Genomic DNA, 24,616 nt, shown 5'->3' with positions numbered 1-24,616 from the left:
GTAAACGTCCTATTGTACGTAATAACGAATGTTAACAAAAAGAGGTAAATAACACAAAAAAATATTTCAGCAGGGTTGTCAACAGCGCGTTAACAGTGCGGCGACTGAGCTCAGATTTGCTAATGAGCATAGTTTAAACGTGCCACTTGCGTTATAACCTATCTACCTCTTTTTTCTTCTAACATCATTGGTCTCTCACAAAACTCTCAGTAACTCACAAAACCCTCACTCATAAAAAACAGACTGATAATGATCCACTTACAAAGGGAGTTTGTCTGTTCTCTTATACAAATTGGGCATATTGATAGATTGCATCTTGACCATACTTATTTAACCATACATATTTAACTTTTTGATTTCTAGGATAAAAATCTGTAGACATACCTACTACAGACTTTTATGCCAGAAATCAAAAAGCTCCCGTGGAATCATAAAAATAAAAACCTTTAAGTTCACACGAACGAAGTTGTGGTCGTCGGTGCCCGATGGTTGCAAACTTGCAACAAATAAGCGATTTCTAATAGTCTGTATAATGGCAAGCTTTTGCTTGCCATTACAGCTTGGCTTGAATTATTTTTGTATAATATTTTGCAAGTGTTCTCCTCTGAAGATCAATAAAGTATTAAACATAGGTACCTTCGTCATTTTTCTTGGGATAGTGGTGAGAGTGTCGTGGAGTGTGCATGACGTTCCCTGGCTGATGTGTGGGGCTTAGTGCTGATCTCGGCGACGGCGAGGGCGGCTCAGACACACCATAGTTCAGACCTACGAATATAAACATTATTTGTTAGCTATAACTATTCTAAAAGCCATTATATTAATATTTCTAAACGTATCAATGTCCATATGATAAGTCCGCAATAATCAATCATGGACAAACATGTAAAGTAAACCATGAAAATTGTAATGGTTTCAATTTTGTGCAGGAATCCAGCAGTGCACTAGCTGCTAACGTCTGTAGCCTCTGTTTCCGGTATACAGCAGTGTGCACACAGTGTAGAAAATACAGTGCGCGTATAAATCAACGGTTACGCTCAGCGGGCAGCTTATTTTGAGAGAGCTGCCACCCACCCCAACCAACTAGTGGTTGAGGCTTGCTTACATCCCCGATTCCAAAGCTGATTGTAGATTTAGACGCCCAAAAAAACGTCCTTTACTATCCTGACGATGACAAAATGAACGACAATGCATCCCAGACAAAACAAATACAAGCTACACAGAGTCTTCGCTGGCGACGAGGTCCCCGATATCTGACATCACCCAGACGTGAGCTTTTTAGCTCACGATCTCGGGGGCGCCCGGACTCAAGCCAAAACACCCTTCCCGAACGGCCCTCTAAGCCGAGGTCGAGTCTCGACTCTAAGCGAGTCTCAAAGGAGACGTCCATAGAGAGTCGTTCCACCCATCCACTCTGTTTCTGCCTTCGGGCCCTATCAAGCAATGCTAAATGCCTAAACGTCCAATTAGGTGCCTACGGCACTTACTCAATAATAAATAAAACCAAGCTCAGCGGACGAAAGCAAGATTGAGTTCGTGAACAACATGTGCGTACGCGTCAACCGAAGTCCACTGCTTCCATTAAAAATTTCTTAATTGTTCGTGCACAATTTCTTACTGTTTTCTTAAGCGCGTCGACCGACGGCAACATTATTGGTGTTCCTACGTCGTTGTTCCTACTTAACTGTGTCGCACAGTTTGGCACACTGGTGGAATACAATAGCACCATATTAGCTGTTCAAAAGTATTGTTTACCTTGTCCTCCTGGTCCGTACTGTACTGGCAAACAATAGTAGGGTTCGTAGTCACTCTCCGAAGATCTTTGCAACATAGATGGGTACAGTTTCTCAGATTTTGTTGATCTGGAAAAATATTCTTTTTTATCATCTAAAATAGGTAGAATATTTTATGAAATAACGAAATTAACAATCAAAGTTAACGAATTGACAGATAACTTTAGAGTCCATTGTCTTTTAAAATCCATTTCCTCAAAATAAGAATCAAGATAGAAGATTCTTGTGAATCACTCAAAAATTAATCTATTCTTGAAAAGTTAAAGTTACCTGCCATGACTTTGTTATCTTCTATAGTTTATATTATCCAAATATGAACATGAGAAATTGAAGTAGGTATATAAACAGGTACCTAAAATAATGTTTAACGCAAATCATAGAACTGAATTGTTTGAGGCAATTACTCGATGTATGCTACCAAATACGAGACATTTAAAATAAAGTAGGTACAAGAAATCACACGAAAGAATAAAACTAAACATTATCGATGATGATTCTTAGAGCATTTATGATAAACATTTGCAAAATTAAAGACAATAGCTAATACATTAATAACCCAGATTGTTTTAATAGTTTATGGTGTGTAAGCCGTGCCTGTTCCAACATGCTGTATAGTATAATGATAAATAAAGCGTGCCACCTTGAAGCCAAACATATATTTTTCCAACCTTGTGGCATACCTTGGGAATGTCCTATCTCTGAGGTAGCTAAAAATTAATTAAGAGTCAAGGTATTATTACATGTACATAATTATAATTAGATAAAAATAATAATTTACATATATACAGTGATACGTGTATATAAATGATCATAGAAATATATGAAGGGGGAATAGCCTAAAGCATTAAGTCATACATAGATACAGATAGGAAAAAGGAGTAGAAGTGAATGACGTAATTATACAGTGGCTTAAAAAGACTACGAGTACGATAGATAATTAAAATTAGAGTGAAGTGTTATGTTTAAACTTTAAAGCCTGTCATTTACTGTGCATCTAAGTAATTTTTGACTGCCATGTAACTTTTGTGCTTATAGATTGAGATCCTATGGTAGCCTGACCGTTATTATTTATATATATAAGCTGAATGTTTTTCAGCTCATGTCCCTACCATACATACGCAGCAAGTTTCAAGGACATTTATGATGATATTATGAAAAATAATGTCAATATCGCCACACTCTTAGCTTCGAGGGAAACCTTTGCTAGAGACTCTCATTTGATCTTTGTCAGTGTTTATCCCAAGGGTTGCCATGAGGCTATGATTCTGGTGATTTCGGACATGATTCCTCATATTATTATGATCCCAAATAAAATTCCCTCTGAAACCTGCGTTTTTGATATAGACACCATGGTTCGAATTCCATAGTTGCTTACTGTACTTACATATAGTACGAGCTAATTTGCATCTTTTGCAAAATGACGAAGGTTCATCGCTCAATTAACCTATTCTGTTATAAGTACTCGTATCGACTCGGTCACCTTGTTGATAACATAATTAAAGAAAAAATGATGACCAAGTTACAAAACGTCTACGACATCTATTTTGAGTTGTCTCCTTTAAGATGAGATTAGCCACCTTATAATTACGTCACATGATGAAATGATAACGTTGACCCACCTAATGCTGTTGCTTCTGTTCAGTCTTGAACTCTGTGCATCACGGTGCATGATGAGCTTATTGTGTGTGAGTGAGCTGCGATGATGTGAGTTAGGAGATGATGTGTGGTTGTGCGCCTGCGCCGAATGCAGGGACGTGAGGGACTCCATCGACTCGCCTTCGGATAAGCGGCCGCTTGCAGAGTAAGTGTTGCTGAAATGGGGGAGAAGACATGATGGAGGGCTCATGCTACGCTGGCCAGGCCACACAACGCGATACACAAATCGTTTTCTACACGGAAGGGACTGCGGAAGCATGATTGTGATTGTTATCTAGAAGGGATGACACAAAATGCGTACAGCACATAAGATAGTCATACAGTGGAGAGCACAGGATTTTGAAAGACTACAAATTGTACAAAATCTAAAATTATTTCTTTAATAGTAGCCTTAGGATACACTCCACAGAATAATATATATTGTCGAAAGATGTCGGCTAAATCGAAAATATCGCTCTTTTGTCCCCTCGCAACGATACATAAAAGAGCGATACTTTCCATTTTGTCGCTATTTGTCGACATCCATTGGCTTATGAACCGTAATGGATCCCAAGGTTAAGTAGTACATTTTTGCTAATAACAAGTGCACGCCACTGTATTCATACGAGTATGAGTGATCGATGCTGATAGGTACATACACAGGGTACATTTTAAACATTTTATAAGAAGTATATAACAAGATTGGTTATTCAAACTCACATTCAGAAGGTATGAAAAGTTATTTACCTATGTCTCAGCCATGGTGCGTATGGTATACCGTAGTCAGATTTGACCTCGGAGTAAGTTTGGGTATCAGATAGGCTTCCGTCACTAATCTTCATCCCACCTCGAGGAACGGCTCTGCAAACAAAACAAAATGAAAGTAAATAAATCACCTCTAGCTTTCTCTTTCTATTGTATCGAGTTAGACAGAGAAAGATAGGGGTGAATTCGAATATCGCACTAGCGAGTTATAAAAAAGTCGTTACAGAATAGCACTAGCTCGAGGAATTAATCACCTCTAGTTTTCTCTTTCTATCGTATCGTGTTACACAGAGAGAGATAGGGGTGAATAAAAATTCGTTTCAAAATAGCACTACAATTTGGATACTAAAACGTACTCGTAGGTACGATAGCTTCGACGTGTAGTCAAAAACTGAGGTATTCCCACGGACTTATACCACTAAGTAAATAAACTTAGAACGGATAAGAAATGTTTACTATCATGTCAAAATGATAAGGTATTTTTTCAAACTCACAAAAACTTATTTAAGCTAGGTAGATAACTGAACTTTAAGAATATTGTAAAATTTTGCTTGACCTAGTATGAATATTTAAATTAATATTTAGAACAGTTAATCAAAATAAATTATTACACAATTTTGTACGGCATACTGCAAACACTGAAATGTAATCTTAATTCAACGAGAGACTTCGCTTTACTGAATTACAAGTATGTCTGATGAGTACAATAAACAACGCGCATTCTTTATAAAACGAAACAGACACATACTATAAAATAACTATACAGGGTGCTTGGGAATGTTTCACATAACTCTGGGGTTATATTGTTTACCGAAAATAATTAAAAATGTTCAAGGACGGCCTTTGTGGCGTAGTGGTTTACGCGGTGGATTTACATGAACCCCGGCTGGGCAGATTGAGGTTTTCTTAATTGGTCCAGGTTTGTCTGGTGGGAGGCTTCGAGCGTGACTAGTTCCCACCCTACAAAGACATACCGCCAAGCGATTTAGCGTTCCAATACGATGTCGTGTAGAAACCTAAAGGGGTGTGGATTTTCATCCTCCTCCCTAACAAGTTAGCCCGCTTCCATCTTAGATTGCATCATCACTTACCATCAGGTGAGGTCAAGGGCTAACTTGTAGAGAATAAAAAAAAAATCTAATTCTTTCCAAGAACTATTCGAAACAAAAATTATTCATGTTACGACCCTGCGCAATAAAATCATCAGCAGATCTATATAGTTTCTGTTTCGTTCATCAAACAAACTAATTAAAGGTCACGCGTATGGCTAAACACGTTAATTTATTATGTCTCATACTGTCTGAGACACTACAATGTTATACATACCCACAATATTATTATCAGCTGTGTTAAAATGATGTCATCATGGAAGCATTGTAATAATTCTCAATGGGTACAAAGAAAAAATATCCGCAGGATGTTGCTACAGGGTGTTTTGATAAGATCTTTATAAACTTTTCGTAATAAGTAGTAATTAACTACTTAGCTCAGCGGCATTTGCCGTGAGAAAAATAAGACAGTTTACTGATGTCGATACAGCTAGGCTTGTTTATTTTGCGTACTTTCACAGCGTAATGTCTTACGGTATTTTATTGTGGGGCAAGGCTGCCGATATACAATCTATATTTGTACTTCAAAAAAGAGCAATTCGAGCAATATATCAATTAAAATCACGCGAGTCCCTTCGTCAAAAGTTTAAAGAAATAGGTATACTAACAGTAGCCTGTCAATATATATATAACTGTATAATATATGTAAGACAAAATATTAATTTGTACAAACGAAAAGGAGATCTAAACCCACGTCTTACTAGACACGGGCATAAGTTAGTTATTTCTGCATATCGTCTCCAAAGAGTAAAAAAATCTTTTGTAGGTTTGGGTGTACTCTTCTATAATAAGATCCCCAAGACTGTGATGGACCTGCCAATGCATAGCTTTAAGCAATGTGTTAAAAAACATTTACTTAGTCGAGGGTACTACAACATTGATGAGTTCCTTAATGATAAAAATGCTTGGAGGCCGTTGGATCAGCTTCCACCTTCACACAGGAAGTAAAACTATAACAAATGTAAACAGTAATTGTTATCAATTGTAAATTATAATACTGTATGACTTTTTCAAAAGAGCAACTGTTGAGTTTCTTGCCGGTATCTTCTCAGCAGGACCTGCCTTCCGAACCGGTGGTAGAATCTTTACAAATAGTCAACTGACGTGTCAAAAGTGCTTGTAAACTGAGCCTACTTGAAATAAATGATTTTTGATTTTGATTTTTTGATTTTAAATCAGCCACACAATTTTTTATGAACAGCTTTACTTCATATTTTCACGGGTATAGATAAATGGGCTATCTAAAAGATTTTTTTAAATCGGACCAGTAATTTATGAGATTAGCGCATTCTAACAAACAAACTCTTGTTATCGCCGCGTTGCAACGACTTGCGGTACAGACAGTTTCAGTGTGCTCGTGGCGTTCGAGCCATCCACATCTCTTGTTGTGTAATTCTTTATGGGTTACTTGGGATAGGCGGGGAGAGTGACTTGAGTGAAAAAGGGGAGTGTTAGATATCTATCAAAGGCGCCTTTAACCCTACACACATCGTTCACAAGTACGTGACTTCACTCAAGGCCATTCTCTGCCATTATTTCACTCTCTTTCTCTCTGGTCTTATTTTGGTTACAGTTTGATTTGTTAATTAAGTTGTCCTGACAAATATTGTGAATCATAACCTTTGTTCGATATCACTTTTCTTATTTTTGTAATCATTTGTGAGTCTGCTAATACTCTTCAGCTTTATAATATTAGTATAGATTATTTTTACCTGTGGTGATGGAACAACGCTGCGAACTCATGAGTCCCAGGCTTGGGCAGGGACTGCGAGCCCAGTAGTCTCTCCCGCACGGAGGCAGACAGCTGGGCAGCCGCTGTACCACCGAGAGAATAAGATTTTGGTCCGATGCCGTTTTCTGATGATATGAAAATGTGATTTTTTTTCAGTGCTTAGATAATTGCTCGTCATAATTAATTAAGTCTTCTATATTGTTACAATTTCTTTCATAGGAAGTTTATCGAAACACTGACAATGATTTTTCTCGAATGAAAATGAAATGATGATCTCATCTAAATATAAATAAAAGCTTGTTAAATTCTAATACTGAAAATTATTTATTAGTACACACATTCTATAGTACACATATTCTAATAGATAAATAGATTCTGAAAACAATAATATGATGAATATATAAACATAGCTCAGCGAGTCGCTAAGCAGAAGTGGCAGTGGGCAGGCCACATAGTTCGAAGAGCCGATGAACGTTGGGGTCCCAAGGTGCTGGAGTGGCGACCCAACACCGGAAAGCGCAGTGTTGGTCGACCCCCCACTAGGTGGACTGAGGATATCAAGCGGGTTGCAGGAAGCCGTTGGATGATGGCGGCTCGAAAGCCTCGGTTTTCAAGTCCATGCAAGAAGCCTATGTCCAGCAGTGTACGTCTATCGGCTAATAATGATGATGATAATGATAAACAATGGTAAGGATGTAAGACTAAAGACTAGCTATGGATAATTAGTGTCAGATAGTCTAGTTTTGTCACATTCTTACTTCATGTCAAATGACTAACAACAAAACTTATGAATAAGCTGTCAAACGCTTATCAAGATGGTGAAATAGGCCCTTAGAATAACAAAATTATTTTAAAGAACTTTGGCGTTATCACACATATTCGATAGAAATCTATATATCTACACTTTTTCTTCTTCTTTGTCGCTGTGCTCTTGACAGAGCGGTCGTGGTCTTTAGGACGTGGTGGAGGCAGATGTAATACGCCTCACGAGCATTCGCCACTTCTCCCTTTGTGTAGTGAGTCGGGTACAGTCATGCAAGGGGCCGCCTACAGCAGATTTAATCTGGTCGGTCCATCGCATGGGTGACCTTCCGCGTGGCCTAGTTCCCTCCACCTTCACTTGCCATATCTACAGACGTTTTGTAAAATACTTACTGTGTATTTGTAGGTCCTGTGTACAAGTTTGAGTACCACCAGATACTTTGACTTTCGTTCGAGGAACCGCTGACACCTGGGCTGTTCTGCCAGCTGTAATAAAGTAAAGATGTTATTAAGTAAACTTTAAAAGAAAACCTGACTAGCCCAATTACAGTCCTCAAAAAAAGAATGTTGTCTTATCTCGTTTAAATTCAATAATACAACAGTAACTACAGCAAAAATAAACTTAACGTGATAATTACAGCCATTAGTTTGATGTCGAGACTTATGTTGACTATTCCCAAGTGATATATTTTACTAATTTGGGTCTAAAAGTAGATAAATTTGGTATATTGTGTCTTCACTCTTCAGTTGCTATTAAGTATCTTTTGCTTTGAAGGGGATAATGTTTATAAGACGTGACTTATTCGTCAACGATTATAATTGTTAATTACCAGCTTTAAGTATGTTTTATACTTATTTGTGGATCAAAACTTGGAAGCTAAATTAAGCCACTTCCTGACATTCGATTGAACGCATTTTAAATATAAATGTAGGTAGTAGATAATAGTGTTTCTTTGATGACAATATAACAAAATGTTACAATGGTCCAGGACCTGTAGCTATATGGCAAGTCGATTCTCTTTCTACAATCGCAAACGCTTCGAAAAATAAAAAAATGTTGAATGACATTTGGTATCAACAGGTCATGTGATCAAGTTATCGATGGGATCTGTCATTCCCAGACTTTTTTTATTTTTTGATGCGTTAGCGCTTGTAGAAAGAGAATCGACGTGCTACAAGGCTACAGGACAGGCCGAGGTCTCATAATGGAATTAAAAGACAGTGTTATGAACTCAACTAAACAAAATAAGACTTTGAAAAGCCCAGTAAATTGAATATGGGCACATAGGCTCATGCCAAGGCAATCACTGTGATGATATGTTAGAGCTTTTGTATAAAAGCATTTGCGTTATTAATTAATTTATAACAATAAAAAACATTATCAGACGCCCCGCTGGTTTACCCGTATAGTTCCAGTTCCCGTTGGAATACGGGTTATGTAGGTAATGGTACTCTAAAATGTAGCTTTCTAATGGTGAAATAATTTTTAAAACCGGTCGAGCAGTTTTTAGTTAAATCTTAAGAAGTAAACAAAAAATCAAATTTCACCTAGGTATATACAATTAGTTTAGATTTTATTCACTTACGATGGCCATGTTGAGGAGGTCCGTTAGGAGGGGGCGGCGGCGGCGGCTGGGAGCCATTTTGTCTTTTCACGTAACCGAAGTTTTGAGGAACTTTGGCCTTCCCTGACGAACAAGTGCTGCCGTTGCCGCCGCTTGATACACTCGATGGGCGCGACGAAGGGCCACTGGGTGACTGTAACTAATGAAAAAGAAATTAAAAAACTTGAAAAAGAAATTAGAAGTAGATATAAAGTAGGCAAATGATTGTAATAGATGATTATTTTACAAAAAGAACTGCTGTATTTCTTGCTTTCGGTATATCCCTTATCATCAGAGTTGTTACAAACACAGAAAAAAAATACTTTCTGTATATTCTTTACGGTAATGAACGAGATTTTAAGTAAATAGAAAAATTAGTCATAAAATATATTTACCTGCGAACCTCCACCTCTTGAGGAATGTTGACTAGACGAATTAGGAGCTGGATACTGAAACGGAAATATTACAGCATTACATAACTTCAGTAAATAAGAAATGAGAGAAAAAAAATACAATATATAATTATAAATTTGAGACGGAAAATATGCCCCTTTCTCCCCCAACCTTGAGAAAAGTCTAAGAGTAAGTACGACAACAGTCTGGCGGGCGGTAACAGTCTGATCCACTAAGGCTTTATTATATTGAATCATCGGTGCCTAATATGCACCTAAAAGGAGTCACCAACATCCTTGAACCAATAGCATGAATGACGTAAATGTGTCAAATAGAAACAATGGGTGCCTACTGCCTATGCCTCAGGATGTGGCGCAATGCCAAATTGCTGGGCAGCAAGATCTTCCTTTTGTGGTACTGAAGTGAATATTGGCCTATCCATCAGTCACCCTTCTGTCCGTGAGACGGGCTGGGTAGAGTTTGTGCTTGTTGGTTCAGGACACTGAAGTAGATAGGTATACTTGAGGATGTGGCGCAACACAAAGTTGTTTAGCAGCCGTGAGCTTCTCCCTTTTGTGATGCTGCGGGTGCGGTGAGTTTTGGCCAGTACGTCGGTGACTCTTCCGTCCGTTATACAAGCTGGGATGGGTTTATACTTTTTGGTTCTGGATATCGAAGTAGATAGGTATACCTGAGGATGTGGCGCAATGCCAAGTTGCTGGGCAGCAGTGAGCTTCTCCCTTTTGTGGTGTTGCGGCGAGTGGTGGCCAGTACGTCGGTCACCCTTCCGTCCGTGAGACGGGCTCGGTGGAGTTTGTGCTTGTTGGTTCTAGAAATAAAATAGCTTTTATTAAATTCTTATTAACTAGAAAAAAAAATCTACATCTACCGCATCAATTTATTTGTTGCCTGAAGCCTAGCATGCATCAAGAACATATCACTTGATGAGGGAAAAAGATTTCCATGTCATGGCCAATAGTGGCATCGCTCTCGGCACTTCTTACTCCCTTTGATATGACTACTCTCCACTTCACTGCTATTTAAATATTCATCAGTTTTTTATGTAATCCAATGATACTTACTAATGGTAAACTACCAACACCGAGTGAGTCAGTAAACTTCTTTGGCACTACTCACCTCAGTCTCCTCTTGACTAATCTCCACTTTAGTACTATTTGAATATTCATTAACATTTTTATCTTATCCAAGGATACTTGTCAGTACGCTTCTTCGGCACTTCGTACCCCAGTCTCCCTTTGACTACTCTCCACTTTAGTACTATTTGCATAATTTTATTATCATCATTATAGCAGATTTAGAAGTGTCACAACATTCACGATATTTGCCAGAACAACTTAATTAACAAATAAAACTGTAACCAAAATAAGACCTTAGAATGGCAGAGAATGACCTTGAGTGAAGTCACGCACTTGTGAACGTTGTGTGTAGGGTTTAAGGATCCTTTGACTGTAAACAAACCCCTTTTCCACTCAAGTCACTCTCCCCGCTTATCCCAAGTAACCCATAAAGAATTACACAACAAGAGATTGGACGGCTCGAACGCCACGAGCACACTGAAGTTGCCGTACCGTAAGTCGTTGCAACGCGGCGATAACAATCACTTTTATCTAAACAAATTATACTAACCAACGGTGGGCCACCAACACCGGGTGAGTCAGTGTACTTCTTCCACGTGGTATCTCGGGGGGTTGGCGGCTGCCTCTCGGTCTGCTGTCCACAGTCGGCCTTGTTGCGAGTGCGGCCTACCACGCGGTAAACCACACCACTACCGCCTTCCATACCTCTGCGAACGCCACCGCGTCTGGAAATATGACATTTGCCTCATAGAACATCCTCTAAATCATATTATCCTAAGTATCATAATACCTTATATTATAATACCTTATATAGATGAAAACTTTACTGTGTTTAGAAACTTTTGTTTGTAAGTGTAAGATGTGGCGTAAGTGTTTGTACTAGTAAATTTTGAAAAGAGATCTTTTACATAAAAATGTAGATGGCCCTTCACACAACATACTCGTAACACATAACACGTAATACACTCATTTTTGTTTCGAGTTTTATTTTGACTTTTTTAGGCGCAATAAAATATATACATTTTTCTAATAGGTAGATTATTATTTGTAATAGTTTTTTTTGGAGGAGCCGCGTGGCCTTTTCACCTGCGTGGTTCCCGTAGGAATACGGGGATAATATATAGCCTATAGCTTTCCTCGATAAATGGGCTATCAAACACTGAAAGAATTTTTCAAATCGGATCTGTTCCTGAGATTACTGCGTTCAATCAAACAAACAAACTCTTCAGCTTTATAATATTGGTATAGATAAAGGTACCTATTACGAATACTTTAACGGATGTATCAAGATATCACTTTTATTACAATTTCACGCCTCACAAAATCATTACTCTTCGTGATAAGGCCGCCTTTTTAACCGACTTTCAAAAAGGAGGAGGTTCTACGTTCGGCTTTACGTATGTTTTTTTTTACATGTTAAGATTATACTGTTCTTTTGTTTGTTTATCTATGTATGCAACATACAATAAAGCTATAAATAAATATTTTTTTATTAAATTTGTAAACATTTAATTTAAACCTAGTACCTACAGTACTAGATATAAGGTATCTTTGTTATATTCAACGTAAAAGCAAGAGTCGAGTACAATCGAGCAATTAAGCGAACCTAGCCTTAATTATGCGCTAAACAGGATGTGATGTATGTAAATTCCCTCTTCATTACATCAAAGAATCTTCAGCGTACTAAATGCTCGACTTTACACATTAAGTACAGTCATGTCGAAAAGCTTATAATAACTATTTCGAAGTAGTACTTGCTTTAATACTATAGCTTTAATACTATGCAGCTTAGCCTAAAAACAAGTTAAGCTTATCTACCCGCAAAAACTGTATGAAAAAGTTTACATTAGCTTACATGTGATATTTGGAATACTAGACAGAAAAATACCTACAATTTATATATTTCTTATTACTTAAATTTTGTTACGTAACGAATACATTATACAGGTTGTCCCGTAATTATTGTCCTGCAAAAAAAGTTTATGCAACTGAAGTGTACCATCATTTTAACTTGTACATCTATCAAGGTTGGTAAATTGGTTCAAATTAGTTTTAGATAATTAGGTGGTGTATCTACCATTTGCGTTTTATGCATTAATTACGGGACACCCTGTACAGTGATAATAAACTCATATACGAATTATATACTTTAAGTAAAAGGAAAATACAGGGCGGTAGTCCTATAAGCGATGGTATTGATTTTCCACATAAAGAATGTATGTCCCGCGAAGCACGAAGCAATAAGAGAAGCTATTACCAGAAGTGGTCAACCCATTCATTTATTACCCGGACTTCGATTAACACTTAATAGTCCCATCTAAATGTCATTCATTACAATCATTGACCTGTACGACGGACAGGATAGATAGTACATTTATGTCCCTTTTCAAATACTCGCAGAGTTAAAATATTTTATGTACTTTTACATAAATGAAAGAAAATAAAATCTTTTTTCTATTGATCGGTTTGAAGGCGGTGTTATGCCAAATCGATAACTTGTGGATGATTGACCTCGTTAATTTATACGGTACTATCACTTCCGACTTAGAGAGTTTGCAGAAATCCTTACCGGTGCTAAAATACTTAGATTTTGAGAGTGCCCTGATTGCTATCTGATATATATTTTTTTAAGCTACAACATAATGATTCATTTTTCATTAAAGTTGACGAATAGCAGGGGTGCTGAACCCTTGTTGATGAGTCATCGGTAAATAAGCAACGGTATTGCAAATATTTTACAGCGATTTTTTTACGAAAATCTTATACAATTTTAGGGTTAAACAGAGTTTTCATTATCCACTTCGTTTCCTTACACATTTCCACACTTCTGTTGAGTGGCATTTACCGGCGTTGCCATAAAATTCCATCAACGCACCCACAGACAAACAGTTCAACGCACCTACGTCTTATAAGCATAACTTTAAAGTCTAATTTGCAACAAAAGATTTTACGACTTGATTTCCAGAGTATTGTTTTTCAAAGTGTTTTGTTGGAGATGGAAGTGGGCTGTATAGAGGGTGCTTTAAGCCTGGGGCGTCGGAACAAAGGCAATTGATATGGCTGATAGAGGGTGTTCATCCTACAAGCAACATGTGGCCTACTTTGAGCAGTTGGTAAACTTGGCGTTGAAGTGGCTCTATATGTATTTTAAACACAGAAGAAAAACTAGGTTCTAGTGTTTATTTTAGTGGCAGAAAACCAACATATCCATACGAATATTATAAATGCGAAAGTAAGTCTGTCTGTTACCTTTATTACTAAATTTGGTATACGGATAAAATTTAACTTGCAGCAGAATACAGCCTGCTTTTATCCCGGAAAATCCATGATTCCCGCAGAATTTGTAAAAAAAACAGAATTTCACTCGAACGGGGTCGCTAGTAATATAAAGTGTGAGGATGAGTAGTTTTAACCAAAATCACCAGGTTTATCGTATAATATTATTTTTACCTTGAATATTATTTAGTAAAAAGACCATGTTTTTCAGACTTGAGTAATTATTCATTACTCCTTTCCCAATTAAAATCCTTTTGAACCAAGGTCATTTCTGATTTTAGTAAATCCCCAAATTCGCAAGCTAACAAGCATTATTATTAATACTAATTCCGAATTATCACATTACGTTAGCAAATTATAACATCTCCTTATGACTCGACTAAACGCAAGTATATATATAAAATCCAGAAGTTTGCAAACTATATGGATCAAAAGAATGTGGAGCACGACTTTAAAGCATAAAGCTTATTCATAACGATCATCAATCACTCATTATTGCTAATCATTGGATATCAATGAAGCCTTTGTACAATGTTCGTAGCTCATTATTTTTACTTAAATTTAATACAACGACAACCACAATTATTCATTAAACTGAAATTATTTATATTCCTCAAATCTTATCCTGTGAAAACTATAATTACCTCAAATTCTTCAATAGTTTACCAATATTAGGACGTATGCAAAATTATCCATTGTTAGGCAAACTAAGGAACACAAAATGTGGTAACTGCAAAAGTGTAGCATAAGAAAAATGTTTGAGCAGAGATACTTGCAAAAACGACAAAAATAGATAACTCAAAAATGTAAAGAAAACAATCCCACAGTAGCGACCAAAAAGGCGTTTGAACTAAAGACACCCATTAACTGAAATTAAAACTAGACCTGTTTCTCGCACTTCGGTTACAGAAAAAAGGGAAAAGCAAGGTTCATCCCTTCGAGAGGGCTTATGTAGGTGGAAATGAAAAGGTGCTTTTATTTCTTTCCACCGATGTACTTGATTCAACCGAGTGAGAATTTTAAACGACTTTCCATTGAGGGATAGAGGTTTGACCTACATGCGGCTAAAAATAAAATCTTTATCTGTTGTTTTGTTTGCTTGTTTATCGCTGACTTCAAAAGATGGGTATATTTATGCTTTTACTTCCGTATTCTTAGTTATAATAACTTTTGGTTTAGTTTTTCACATAATCTGATGACGTGATATAAGATTATTATTATAAGAAGTTAAAAATAACTCTAGTAATTATAACAACAAAGATTGCAAAGTTCCGTGTAATATGAACGTCACACAGGCGACTATCACCATACCCACAGATATAAAAGCGTTAGCTTTTAGCGATGTCTGTTCTGTGACCATACCCATGCTATCTGAAAAACACTGTAGGAACTACTTCAAGATGCAACTACAGAACCGGTTCAGCTGAAATTTGAAATTTGGTTTCCCAGGGATTTGTGAAAATTTAAATTTCACGCAATCGAAGTAGAGTATCAGTTTGTAATAAATGATATGAATACACAATATTCTTTTACGTTGCATTTGCTTAGGTACCATAATCTTAAAAATTGATTGTTGTTTATATTACGTTTCTTCTTCTTAAGGTGCCTCTCCGACTAGCGAAGGTTGGGAGTCAGTTTCTTGAACTCGTCTCAATCCTTCGCGAGGCGAAATAATTGTGCGGCGCTCGCGATCCCGGTCCACTCTCTGAGACTTTTCCATACTGACGACTAGGGAAAATAGTGCAGTGGTTTCCCGTTGCCTTCTGCACGTTTATTGAAAAATAATTTAGAAAAACATTTCACAGTCTACAAAAATGTCACTCTAATAAAAATACATTCAATTTATGAGCTTCGTTTTAGAAGTCAGTCGAATAACCATTACCAATTTGCTTACATAAGTAAATCCTTACAATACGTCGTTAGGAATAAACCCTCTAATCCACTGTTCGTCCGACGTCCGTACTTAAAAGCAAGTTTTACTGACGTAAGCCGATTTATTCTAAGCCCCTAGAAATATCTAGTTACTCTAATAGGACTTGCCCTTTCTAACCAAAAGTTCAAACGCTGTTTTGTAGGAAAATTATCCGGAAAACATATTTTATTCCGATTGACACTTATCCGAATGCCGTAAGTAGGTATTTAGTTTTCATGATAGGATATTGATAAAAAGATAATTGTTTGAACTACGTGATTTAAGATAGGTATTATTTGTATTTTGTTGAACCAGGTTACCTAAACATTTTGTAAGATTTTTAATATATTACGAGTAGTAGCAGTAGGTATATGTATATTGATTAAAATTTTAAGAACGGATTTTTTTTTTATTTTTATAGGTAGGTTCAGTGTATTTTGACTTTTATTTTCTTAACTCTATTTACTTTTATTTACGTTCAGATATAACAAATGCATTGTCAAGGTAACATGCATAATAGCAGCATAATAGGAACCTAACCTATTATGTTCACACGACAGCGTTTTTAAAACACGATTTTTTTTTCGAGCGCTTTTTTTACGTCCGTTAAAAAAACTCTCGTGCGATTGCGGGCTTAAACTTTTCACTTGACGGCACTTTGGACGGGATAGTGATTAGTTTTTCTATTTGGGAATTTGGGAATTATAGATATTTGGGATTGTAATTTTGAAAGCTTAATTAGCTTTCAAAATTGCAATCCCAAATATAGCTTTTTGTTTTTTTTAAAAACCAAACGTAGCTTATTTAATATAGATTTGCATTCACAGAGTTTCGTACAAATACTATCATTGAGATGTTGCAATTTCAATGTATACAAAGAAAGATAGGTACAGTACCTACACTAATTCAGTCTTTGGAGCAGACTCCAGGAGCCACAAGATTGAAGAGGATTTGAATAGATACCACAGAATAGGGATAACTATTCATTCTACGCCGATCTTTAGAAAACTGAGTAAGGACTTCAGTTAAAACCGTTTATATTATTTGTAATGGAATGAAACGTGTCCCGTGTTTTCCAGTACTTGTAGTTGTAAGTATCTACAAAAATTATTTAATCCAAATAATACAACAAAATTCCCCGGTTACATCTTCTTCTCTATATTCTGCACACAATACGGGATAACATTATCTTAATTTTAAATTATAAATTGTACAACTTTAATTTTTCAAAACCATCAACTGTTGTGTTTTTTTCTGCTTTCCGAATCAAAAAATACCAGGTAGACTTACTTTTGTTTGTGAGTATTACCTACTACTCTATAAATGTCATGTGAAAGTTAGATATTTCTTTCATACTAACACAAATACTGTTGAATCAATTTAGGTAAATTACACAGATAATATCGTTTGTCACAAAAATTAAACATGGATCTCTTCCAAGCAATACTTTTATAAGGTCTTTTCGAATCTCGCTAGGCCGGCTAGATTTTCAAACAATTTTACACATAAACTAGTAATTTCATATAGCTGGTTTAACATCACTGTTTCAGCAATTTAACCGACGCAATAATCACAGAGCCTTTTACAATAATATTATTCGGTCTGTTCTAATCTAGCTATTCTCCAAATGTACGACAAGATTTTCAAGCAATTTTCACATACAAACTGGCAGGTTCGTATAATTTACTACACCTGACTTAACATACTGGTCAGGTGTAGTCAGCGATTTAACCGACGCAATAATCACAGACCGCCTAATAATACTTATAATCGGCTTGTTCTAATCTAGCCATTCTCCAAATCTACGACAAGATTTTCAAGCAATTTTCACACACAAGCTGGTAGGTTCGTATAATTTACTACACCTGACTTAACATCACAGTTTCAGCAATTTAACCGACGCAATAATCACGAAGTGCGTAAAGTGTATCCGACCCTAGCATACGAATGCTTTGTCATTTCGAAAATTTCCGCGTCTTAATGAAAACTCGACGCCTGCAGCCCTTACTAATGATGACAGATCTGAAAGGAACTCGTAGTTCCCTTCGCTCATTATGTGAACTGAACAACTCATTATTTCGTAGCGAGTTCCCCATTTTTCCCGGTTAAGACGTCTCAGATATTTTTATTGCGTTATCAATGGCTCGAAGTCGACGCTTTACATAGCTGAGCACAATTTCAACGGGTATCGCACTCGTTTAATATGCATTATTTTTAATATACATATATTTAAGGAAATATGACAAAAATTTCCTCATTTGCATCAATTTTCACTAAAAGACATTGATCAGCCTTCTATAAGTTCTTCCTGCTTAAAATCAATTATTCGTCTTTCACAGTCTTATCACCAAGTTTTTAGTGGACAACTTCCTAGACAGGATGGAATGGCTTCCATGGTCTTGTGACTTAAATGTTTGTCAGTTTCACAGATTTTGGGTTCTATTTAGTATGATTCAGATTTGCGACGTATTGAACTAAGCCGGTGACTTTGCTCTGCTAATAATCTTAGTTTTTGATTCAATCATACGTAATCTACGTATGATCGAATCAGAAATTAAGCTTTGAGATATATTTAATACATACCTAGTTATAAACTCGCAGTAGCATTGATTGATCTCTATGAAATTTTAAAATATTCAAAATATATCGGCAAGTAGGTACCTATAATCTATATTGTGTACACCTATCTACTTAATTTAGATACCTACATATACTATATTTGAACAATTACACATTTAAATTAATTATTCCGATATAAATTACCGATTGTGATGCCAAAAATATACTTTTTGATTTATGCGACCACGAGGGAAAGAAAACCAAGGTACTATTATTAATGAATGCTGTGCAAATGAAGTCGTTAATTATTTTCGGATATTTTGTTATACAATACCGTTTACTATTAGATTTGTCGCAATTACCACAACTGATGAATTGCTTTATTGAAAACGTTCTGTTCTAAAACTGACTGTATCTAAAAGTCTATAATTATCTCACTTGAATTGGAAAGTTAGTTAGTTATCTACAAGTTTCAGTCGGTGTCTGCCGACTTTCAGCTTAAAACCAGACGGACCCCGTCTAGTGCATTCAATTAGAATTCATCCTTATCGACTAGCTTTAAAATTAGTACTATAGTTGGGAATCAGCATTTTATTTAACTAAACAGGTAAAGGTACAGCTAATGATACATTAATTTGACTAAATTCGACTAAATAATATTTAAAATTCACATAGATAAAAATAAAACAACAAAACCCGGTAAGCCGTTTTATAGTTTTAGTCTCAAGACTCAATAATTCAATCAGTTAAAAGTCACTGTATATTTTGTCATTAAAATAACATATTTAACACTATGCTTAATAGAGGACTACCTCTATTAGTGTTGTACTAAAATTATCACTAAAATTTTCTTGCCTTTTTCTGAACATTCGTTACAAGTTAGCCTTTGACTAAAATCTCAACTGATCGTAAGTGATGATGCAATCAAAGATAGAAGCGGGCAATCTTGTTAGAAGGTGGATGATGAGCTTGGCGGTAGGTACGTCTTTGTCGGTAGAGTACCACTCTACCAAGGAGGCTTCCCATCAGCCAGACCTGGACCAATGAAGAAAACTTCAATTTGCCCAGCTGGGGAAACCAGGACCTCCGTCTTCTAATCCACCGCGCATACCACTGCGCCACGAAGGCCGTCATGTCATAAAAATATGAACACTTTCTTTTATTGTAATTACGAAAAATAGTAGCTGGATATAACAATTTTTCTGTCCAACAGAGGCGTGGAGTTTTTCATTAATATTTCAGACGGACAAAAGCTGTGACGCTATTCTACACCGGATATTTATTACGCTTTCACAGATTTCAACGTTTTATTATGGAAATTTTCATAGGTAGGTTATTTGACCGAGTTTTTTCGTGAAATATAATATTTGCGGGACTTTTTTCATAGTCATTTATCAGCTGTGCACATGAAATAACACAAAAATAAATGAATGTGGCAAAACTATAGTATTGTACTAGCTGCGCCCTGCAGTGTAACCCGCGAAAAATAGATATGTAATTTTTGGGATAAAAAATAGCCTACATGGTAATCCAGGCTATTTTAGTAGTCACGACGTGAAAGAGTAACAAACTTTCATACTATCATAACCAGCAATTTTTCGCTTTCGGGATAAAAGTAGTAGGTATACGAGTTAATCTAGGGTATAATCTACCTACGTTTTAAATTTCAACCAAATCGATTCAGTAGTTGCGGCGTTATAGTGTTACAAACATCCAAACTTTCGCGTTTATAATATTAGTAGGATTTTTTTTTTCATTTTACAACTATTCAGTAACTACAAATATTATAAACCTACTCTTTCGGCGACTGTATGTTCGCGATAAATTACTGAATTTCCACTATTACTGGATTGGATTTTCATAAGGTTTTCAACAGTGGATAGTCATTTTATGTATACAATTTGACACAATGTAAGTCAGTTGAATTATGACGATAATATGATATAATTGAAAATATCAGAAAAGGTCAAACCGAAACTTTATATTATTTTATTGCGGACGAAGTTGCGGCTGAAGTTGCGGGCTTCCGCAAATATAGGTATGTACAAGGTCCTCATTAAAAAAGGGGAGTATCATGTATGGGTGCTGTACACTGTGTACGGTATTTAAAAAACTTCAAACCCTTCTATATAGTACGTTATTTGATACTCGGATGTAAAACTTTCTGTTTTTCCAGGGTTCGCTAGAGTATCCCTTATATTTTATTTTTTAGGTTTATCAAACGACAATTTAACGATAAAGTTCAAGACAATAGCGCATTTCGTTTTTACATGTTATAATAGGTATTATCGTAAGGCAAAAGCACTTCGATGAACGCCTTTACCGTTTCAGTGGTCTTAACCGAATCCAGAGGAAGCCTGAGCCAATTGATAAATAAAAAAAATACGTGTGGCAGTCGGGGACTGAGGCGGTAAAGCTATTGCATAGGATTGTTTATCAACTTATACAATTTAATTTTTTTAAGAAATTAATTTTGTATAGGTAAATTAAGCAGTATTTCTTTTTCTTTTAAAAAAATAATAAGTTTTGTCCCTTACTTTCACACTACTTGTCCAGTTGAGTCGATATGATAAGGTCGAAATTATGTTAACTTGATGCACGTCTTGGGTGTTAGGTTTATTTTCGTTACGAAATTTTTACATTCGTTTTCCCGCGATAAAAGCTATGCAATAGCTTAAAAATAAAATAAACGAAAGAACTTTTTGAATCAAGGACCTGTTACTGATAACCAATGCAACACTAACTTATTAATTATGATGACATCTCAGAGACAATGTATCATCGAATACCAATATAGACATGCCATTCAATGCGCCAGCTTACATTATTTATAGAATTAATATGCTTATAGAAATAATGTTTCCACTTGTAGAGCTTCCGTCAATTCAAAATACATTTATGGTAAACAAAGTATTGTATAAAGCCGTCCAAGCCTAGCTTAACAATCATAAGAGGCCGTATACACTAAGTAATTTATCGATTCCTAAATTAACCGTATGATTCGATCAATGTACGATGGTGTAGTTCACCATATTTCGTGTATTTTTAGCGTAATAAAGGCTTCTGTACTTTAATCAATGGACATGGATTATATTACTATCACTAATATTATAATGGCGAAGTTTGCACGTTATACATTCAAGTCGCAACCACTGAAACGATTAAGATGAAGTTTTTAATGGCGTTAGATTATACTTACCTAATATAAAGGCTGTTTTCATGAAAAATCTGTGATTCTCACATAATTTGTGCAATACAATATCACGTGAACGGAGTCGCGGCTAGTCTTATATGAAAATGAATTTTCGTTATTGATGGTGTTGGTCTAGCTGAAATTAGGAAAACGCTTCGATTGATTTAAATGTCTGGTTTTTTTTTGTTTTAGTCCAATTTTGAGGAAATAAATGATAATTTTTTATGAGATTTTCAAGTTATGCGCAAATTATGGGGTCAGCTAGTTACATTATTAAATTTAAAGATTCTAAAGAATATACTTAAATCGAAGATATAGATATATCTATATTATCTTCTGATAGGGAGAGAAAAAACAAGAGAAAACTTGTTACAAATATAACTAACACTACAATAATAAACTTGATGCTACGTAAAATAATTATTCCACATTCATTTCTGTTACCACAACAAACAAAGGTTCTGAACTAAGCAAATATTTTGCCGTTTTCGTGAGCATAAGGCAGACCGAGCACTTGAACCAAACAATCGAATTTATGATTCACTCTTGGCGAACCCCAACTCTTACATTACACACACAAGTAAAATTTTAATAGCTCATGCTTGGGGAACCATTTTTATTTAATCGTTACAGCCGACCTTGTTTAGGAGGCATTGTTTTCTTTGGACATGCAACACAAAACGTGCCTACTTAATTCGACCAGTTAATTTTATTTGACTAAGTAAGGTAAATATATAAATACTAATTTAAATATAAATAATAAAAAATAGTAAAATTGTTCGCATTGACATAAATAGCACTCTTGTTATTGATAAGAATGTACTCTAATAGTTGCAATCAACAACATGAGAAAATTGGAAAATAAATAAAATTTAGGTCAATATTTTTAAAAATATTAAAAGCCATTAAATGCGCTGTATTAAAATAAAATGTAGTTTGTTTAGAAAAACCTTTAATGCTTTCTGGAAATTCGGAAAATCCAATAAAAGCAAAATCGAATACATATATCGAAATTAAATCTTCAACTCGTTTAATTTGAAAAAAGTAGACATAGAACCAAATAAAAGCATTGCACATAACCATAAACAAGAATCCGATATGAGAAAGGGATTTCCGCTCCATCCAACCCATAACACTGCAGATGCCGAACTAATAACCTTATATCAAAACCGATTGGCTTGGAAAATACATTTCATACTAAAATGTAATGATGTAAAGCATCAAGTAAGAAATTTATTTTCCAACGAACATCCAACTAAATAACCTACTGGATATTAATTAAAAGCAATAATGAATCAAGTAGATAGAACACGAGTAGTTATTATAAGGTTCTTGACATATTTAGCCAAGTAGTTGAAGACTGGTGACCACATGTCACAAGGCATTGGCTTCGCAACAGTCCAGATGCCTGATATTGCCTCATGTGTATACAAAAATATAGTTATAACTAATATTATACAAGATACAACTGACTCTTACCAATTACGTCGTTATCATTTTCAACCAGAGGTATTATATTCAGTACACTGTTTACTTTTCGCTTTAATACAAAATGTTTATGAAACTACACCTAGAGTAAAAACATTAAGCACCGTTGTATATATTAACGTCTACAGCAAAGCGAAGACACGTAGCAAGGCAACACTGATCCTATCACTAACGTTCGCAAAATTATTGTTACAGCTTTAAGTAAAAATCTAGCAAACTAATTGTTTCCAAAGTTTCCCGCTCAATCATATGACACAAGGCACAGCACATATGGTCACCACCTACAGTGAGTCAGTATCACCGACGAGGTATCCCAAACGGGCAAACGTTCGACTTCGAGGGATTCGCGAGGGGCGCAATCTTTTCCCGTCAAGTCTTTGTTAAGCGCGGTCCAGATCAACGGCGCCAGCTGTGATCGGCGAGTTGGAGCGTGCGTCTGGCGGCGGAACGATCGATGCCGGTAACAGATTTACATTTTCCGTAGAGGAAATCGGGAAAGTTTGTCACGTGCGTACCGAAGCGCGGGCGGTACGGCGCGCCCGCACGCCCGAAGTGCGCGGCGCCGAGTGCCGCCCGCCCTGCCCGCCGCTGCTACCGGACCGGCAGAGCCGCACAAAAGATCCTTGCCCATTTACATAATCACTTAAACCGATACCATTGTTATCGTCCACTTATCTGACGCTGTCATTAATTGGAACTTTGATAAGAACTTTGATAGCATCGTTTACTTCAAAACCTACACTTGTAATTTTTAAAAATGAATAAATTGTACTTAGTCGGATTGGATGTCTAAACACTTCGAATTGTTCAGATGTTGTTTCTCGCGTAGGAAGTAGGATTTTATGCCGTGTTCGTTAAGGTCCCGAATGGTGCGTTACTGTTGTGGGTGGTTAGGGTCGAGGCGTGGTAAGTAGTCGCGGGGTGAGGGGCGGTGTGAGGAGTATCGATTTTGGCCACCTCGCCCTCTCCCCAGCGATGCGACAGTGTGAGTGCGCCATAGCCATACGAGTCCTCGCTGCCAGATCGACGGTACACCACCGCTGCTCTAATACTAACAAACAGTCCACACAATACCGCAACTTTGTGAAATTAGACCAATTGTTTTGTGTCTGTTTCACAAGCTTTTGATTTTAAATGACTTCCTGATTGTAAATAGAAGCTTCGATAGTCCTGATTTAACACGAATAGTATTAATATAATTATGAAAAAATGTACCTATATAAATTTTAATTATTATCATACAACTACGTATATTATATGAAACTTGGTAAATATTTTTAGGAGTAAAGTTTGCACACGAA

General features: G+C 36.2%; 1 protein-coding gene across 10 annotated transcripts in view; it reads right to left on the bottom strand.

The window, feature by feature from the left end:
* LOC112046593 (protein sickie) overlaps positions 1-24,616 on the bottom strand; it is a 292,815-nt gene that overhangs the window by 65,453 nt on the left and 202,746 nt on the right. For 6 of the 10 annotated variants that reach the window (XM_052881318.1, XM_052881314.1, XM_024083280.2 and 3 more), the window contains 10 exons: positions 11,438-11,612; positions 10,482-10,619; positions 9,793-9,846; positions 9,380-9,557; positions 8,187-8,279; positions 7,012-7,156; positions 4,173-4,286; positions 3,410-3,601; positions 1,753-1,859; positions 637-765 (listed from right to left, as the gene is read on the bottom strand). In XM_052881318.1, the coding sequence (XP_052737278.1) occupies positions 637-765; positions 1,753-1,859; positions 3,410-3,601; positions 4,173-4,286; positions 7,012-7,156; positions 8,187-8,279; positions 9,380-9,557; positions 9,793-9,846; positions 10,482-10,619; positions 11,438-11,612 (1,325 nt within the window). Of the gene's footprint in view, positions 1-636; positions 766-1,752; positions 1,860-2,470; positions 2,498-3,409; positions 3,602-4,172; positions 4,287-7,011; positions 7,157-8,186; positions 8,280-9,379; positions 9,558-9,792; positions 9,847-10,481; positions 10,620-11,437; positions 11,613-23,306; positions 23,831-24,616 lie in introns of those variants that run through there. The other 4 variants (XM_052881322.1, XM_052881316.1, XM_052881315.1 and 1 more) reach the window with 4 other exon arrangements.

Source organism: Bicyclus anynana, chromosome 4 (genome assembly GCF_947172395.1).
Source record: "Bicyclus anynana chromosome 4, ilBicAnyn1.1, whole genome shotgun sequence".
Taxonomy (NCBI): Eukaryota; Metazoa; Arthropoda; class Insecta; order Lepidoptera; family Nymphalidae; genus Bicyclus; species Bicyclus anynana.
Note: the sequence above shows the minus strand (reverse complement) of the source record. Positions and strands in the feature narration are given on the sequence as shown.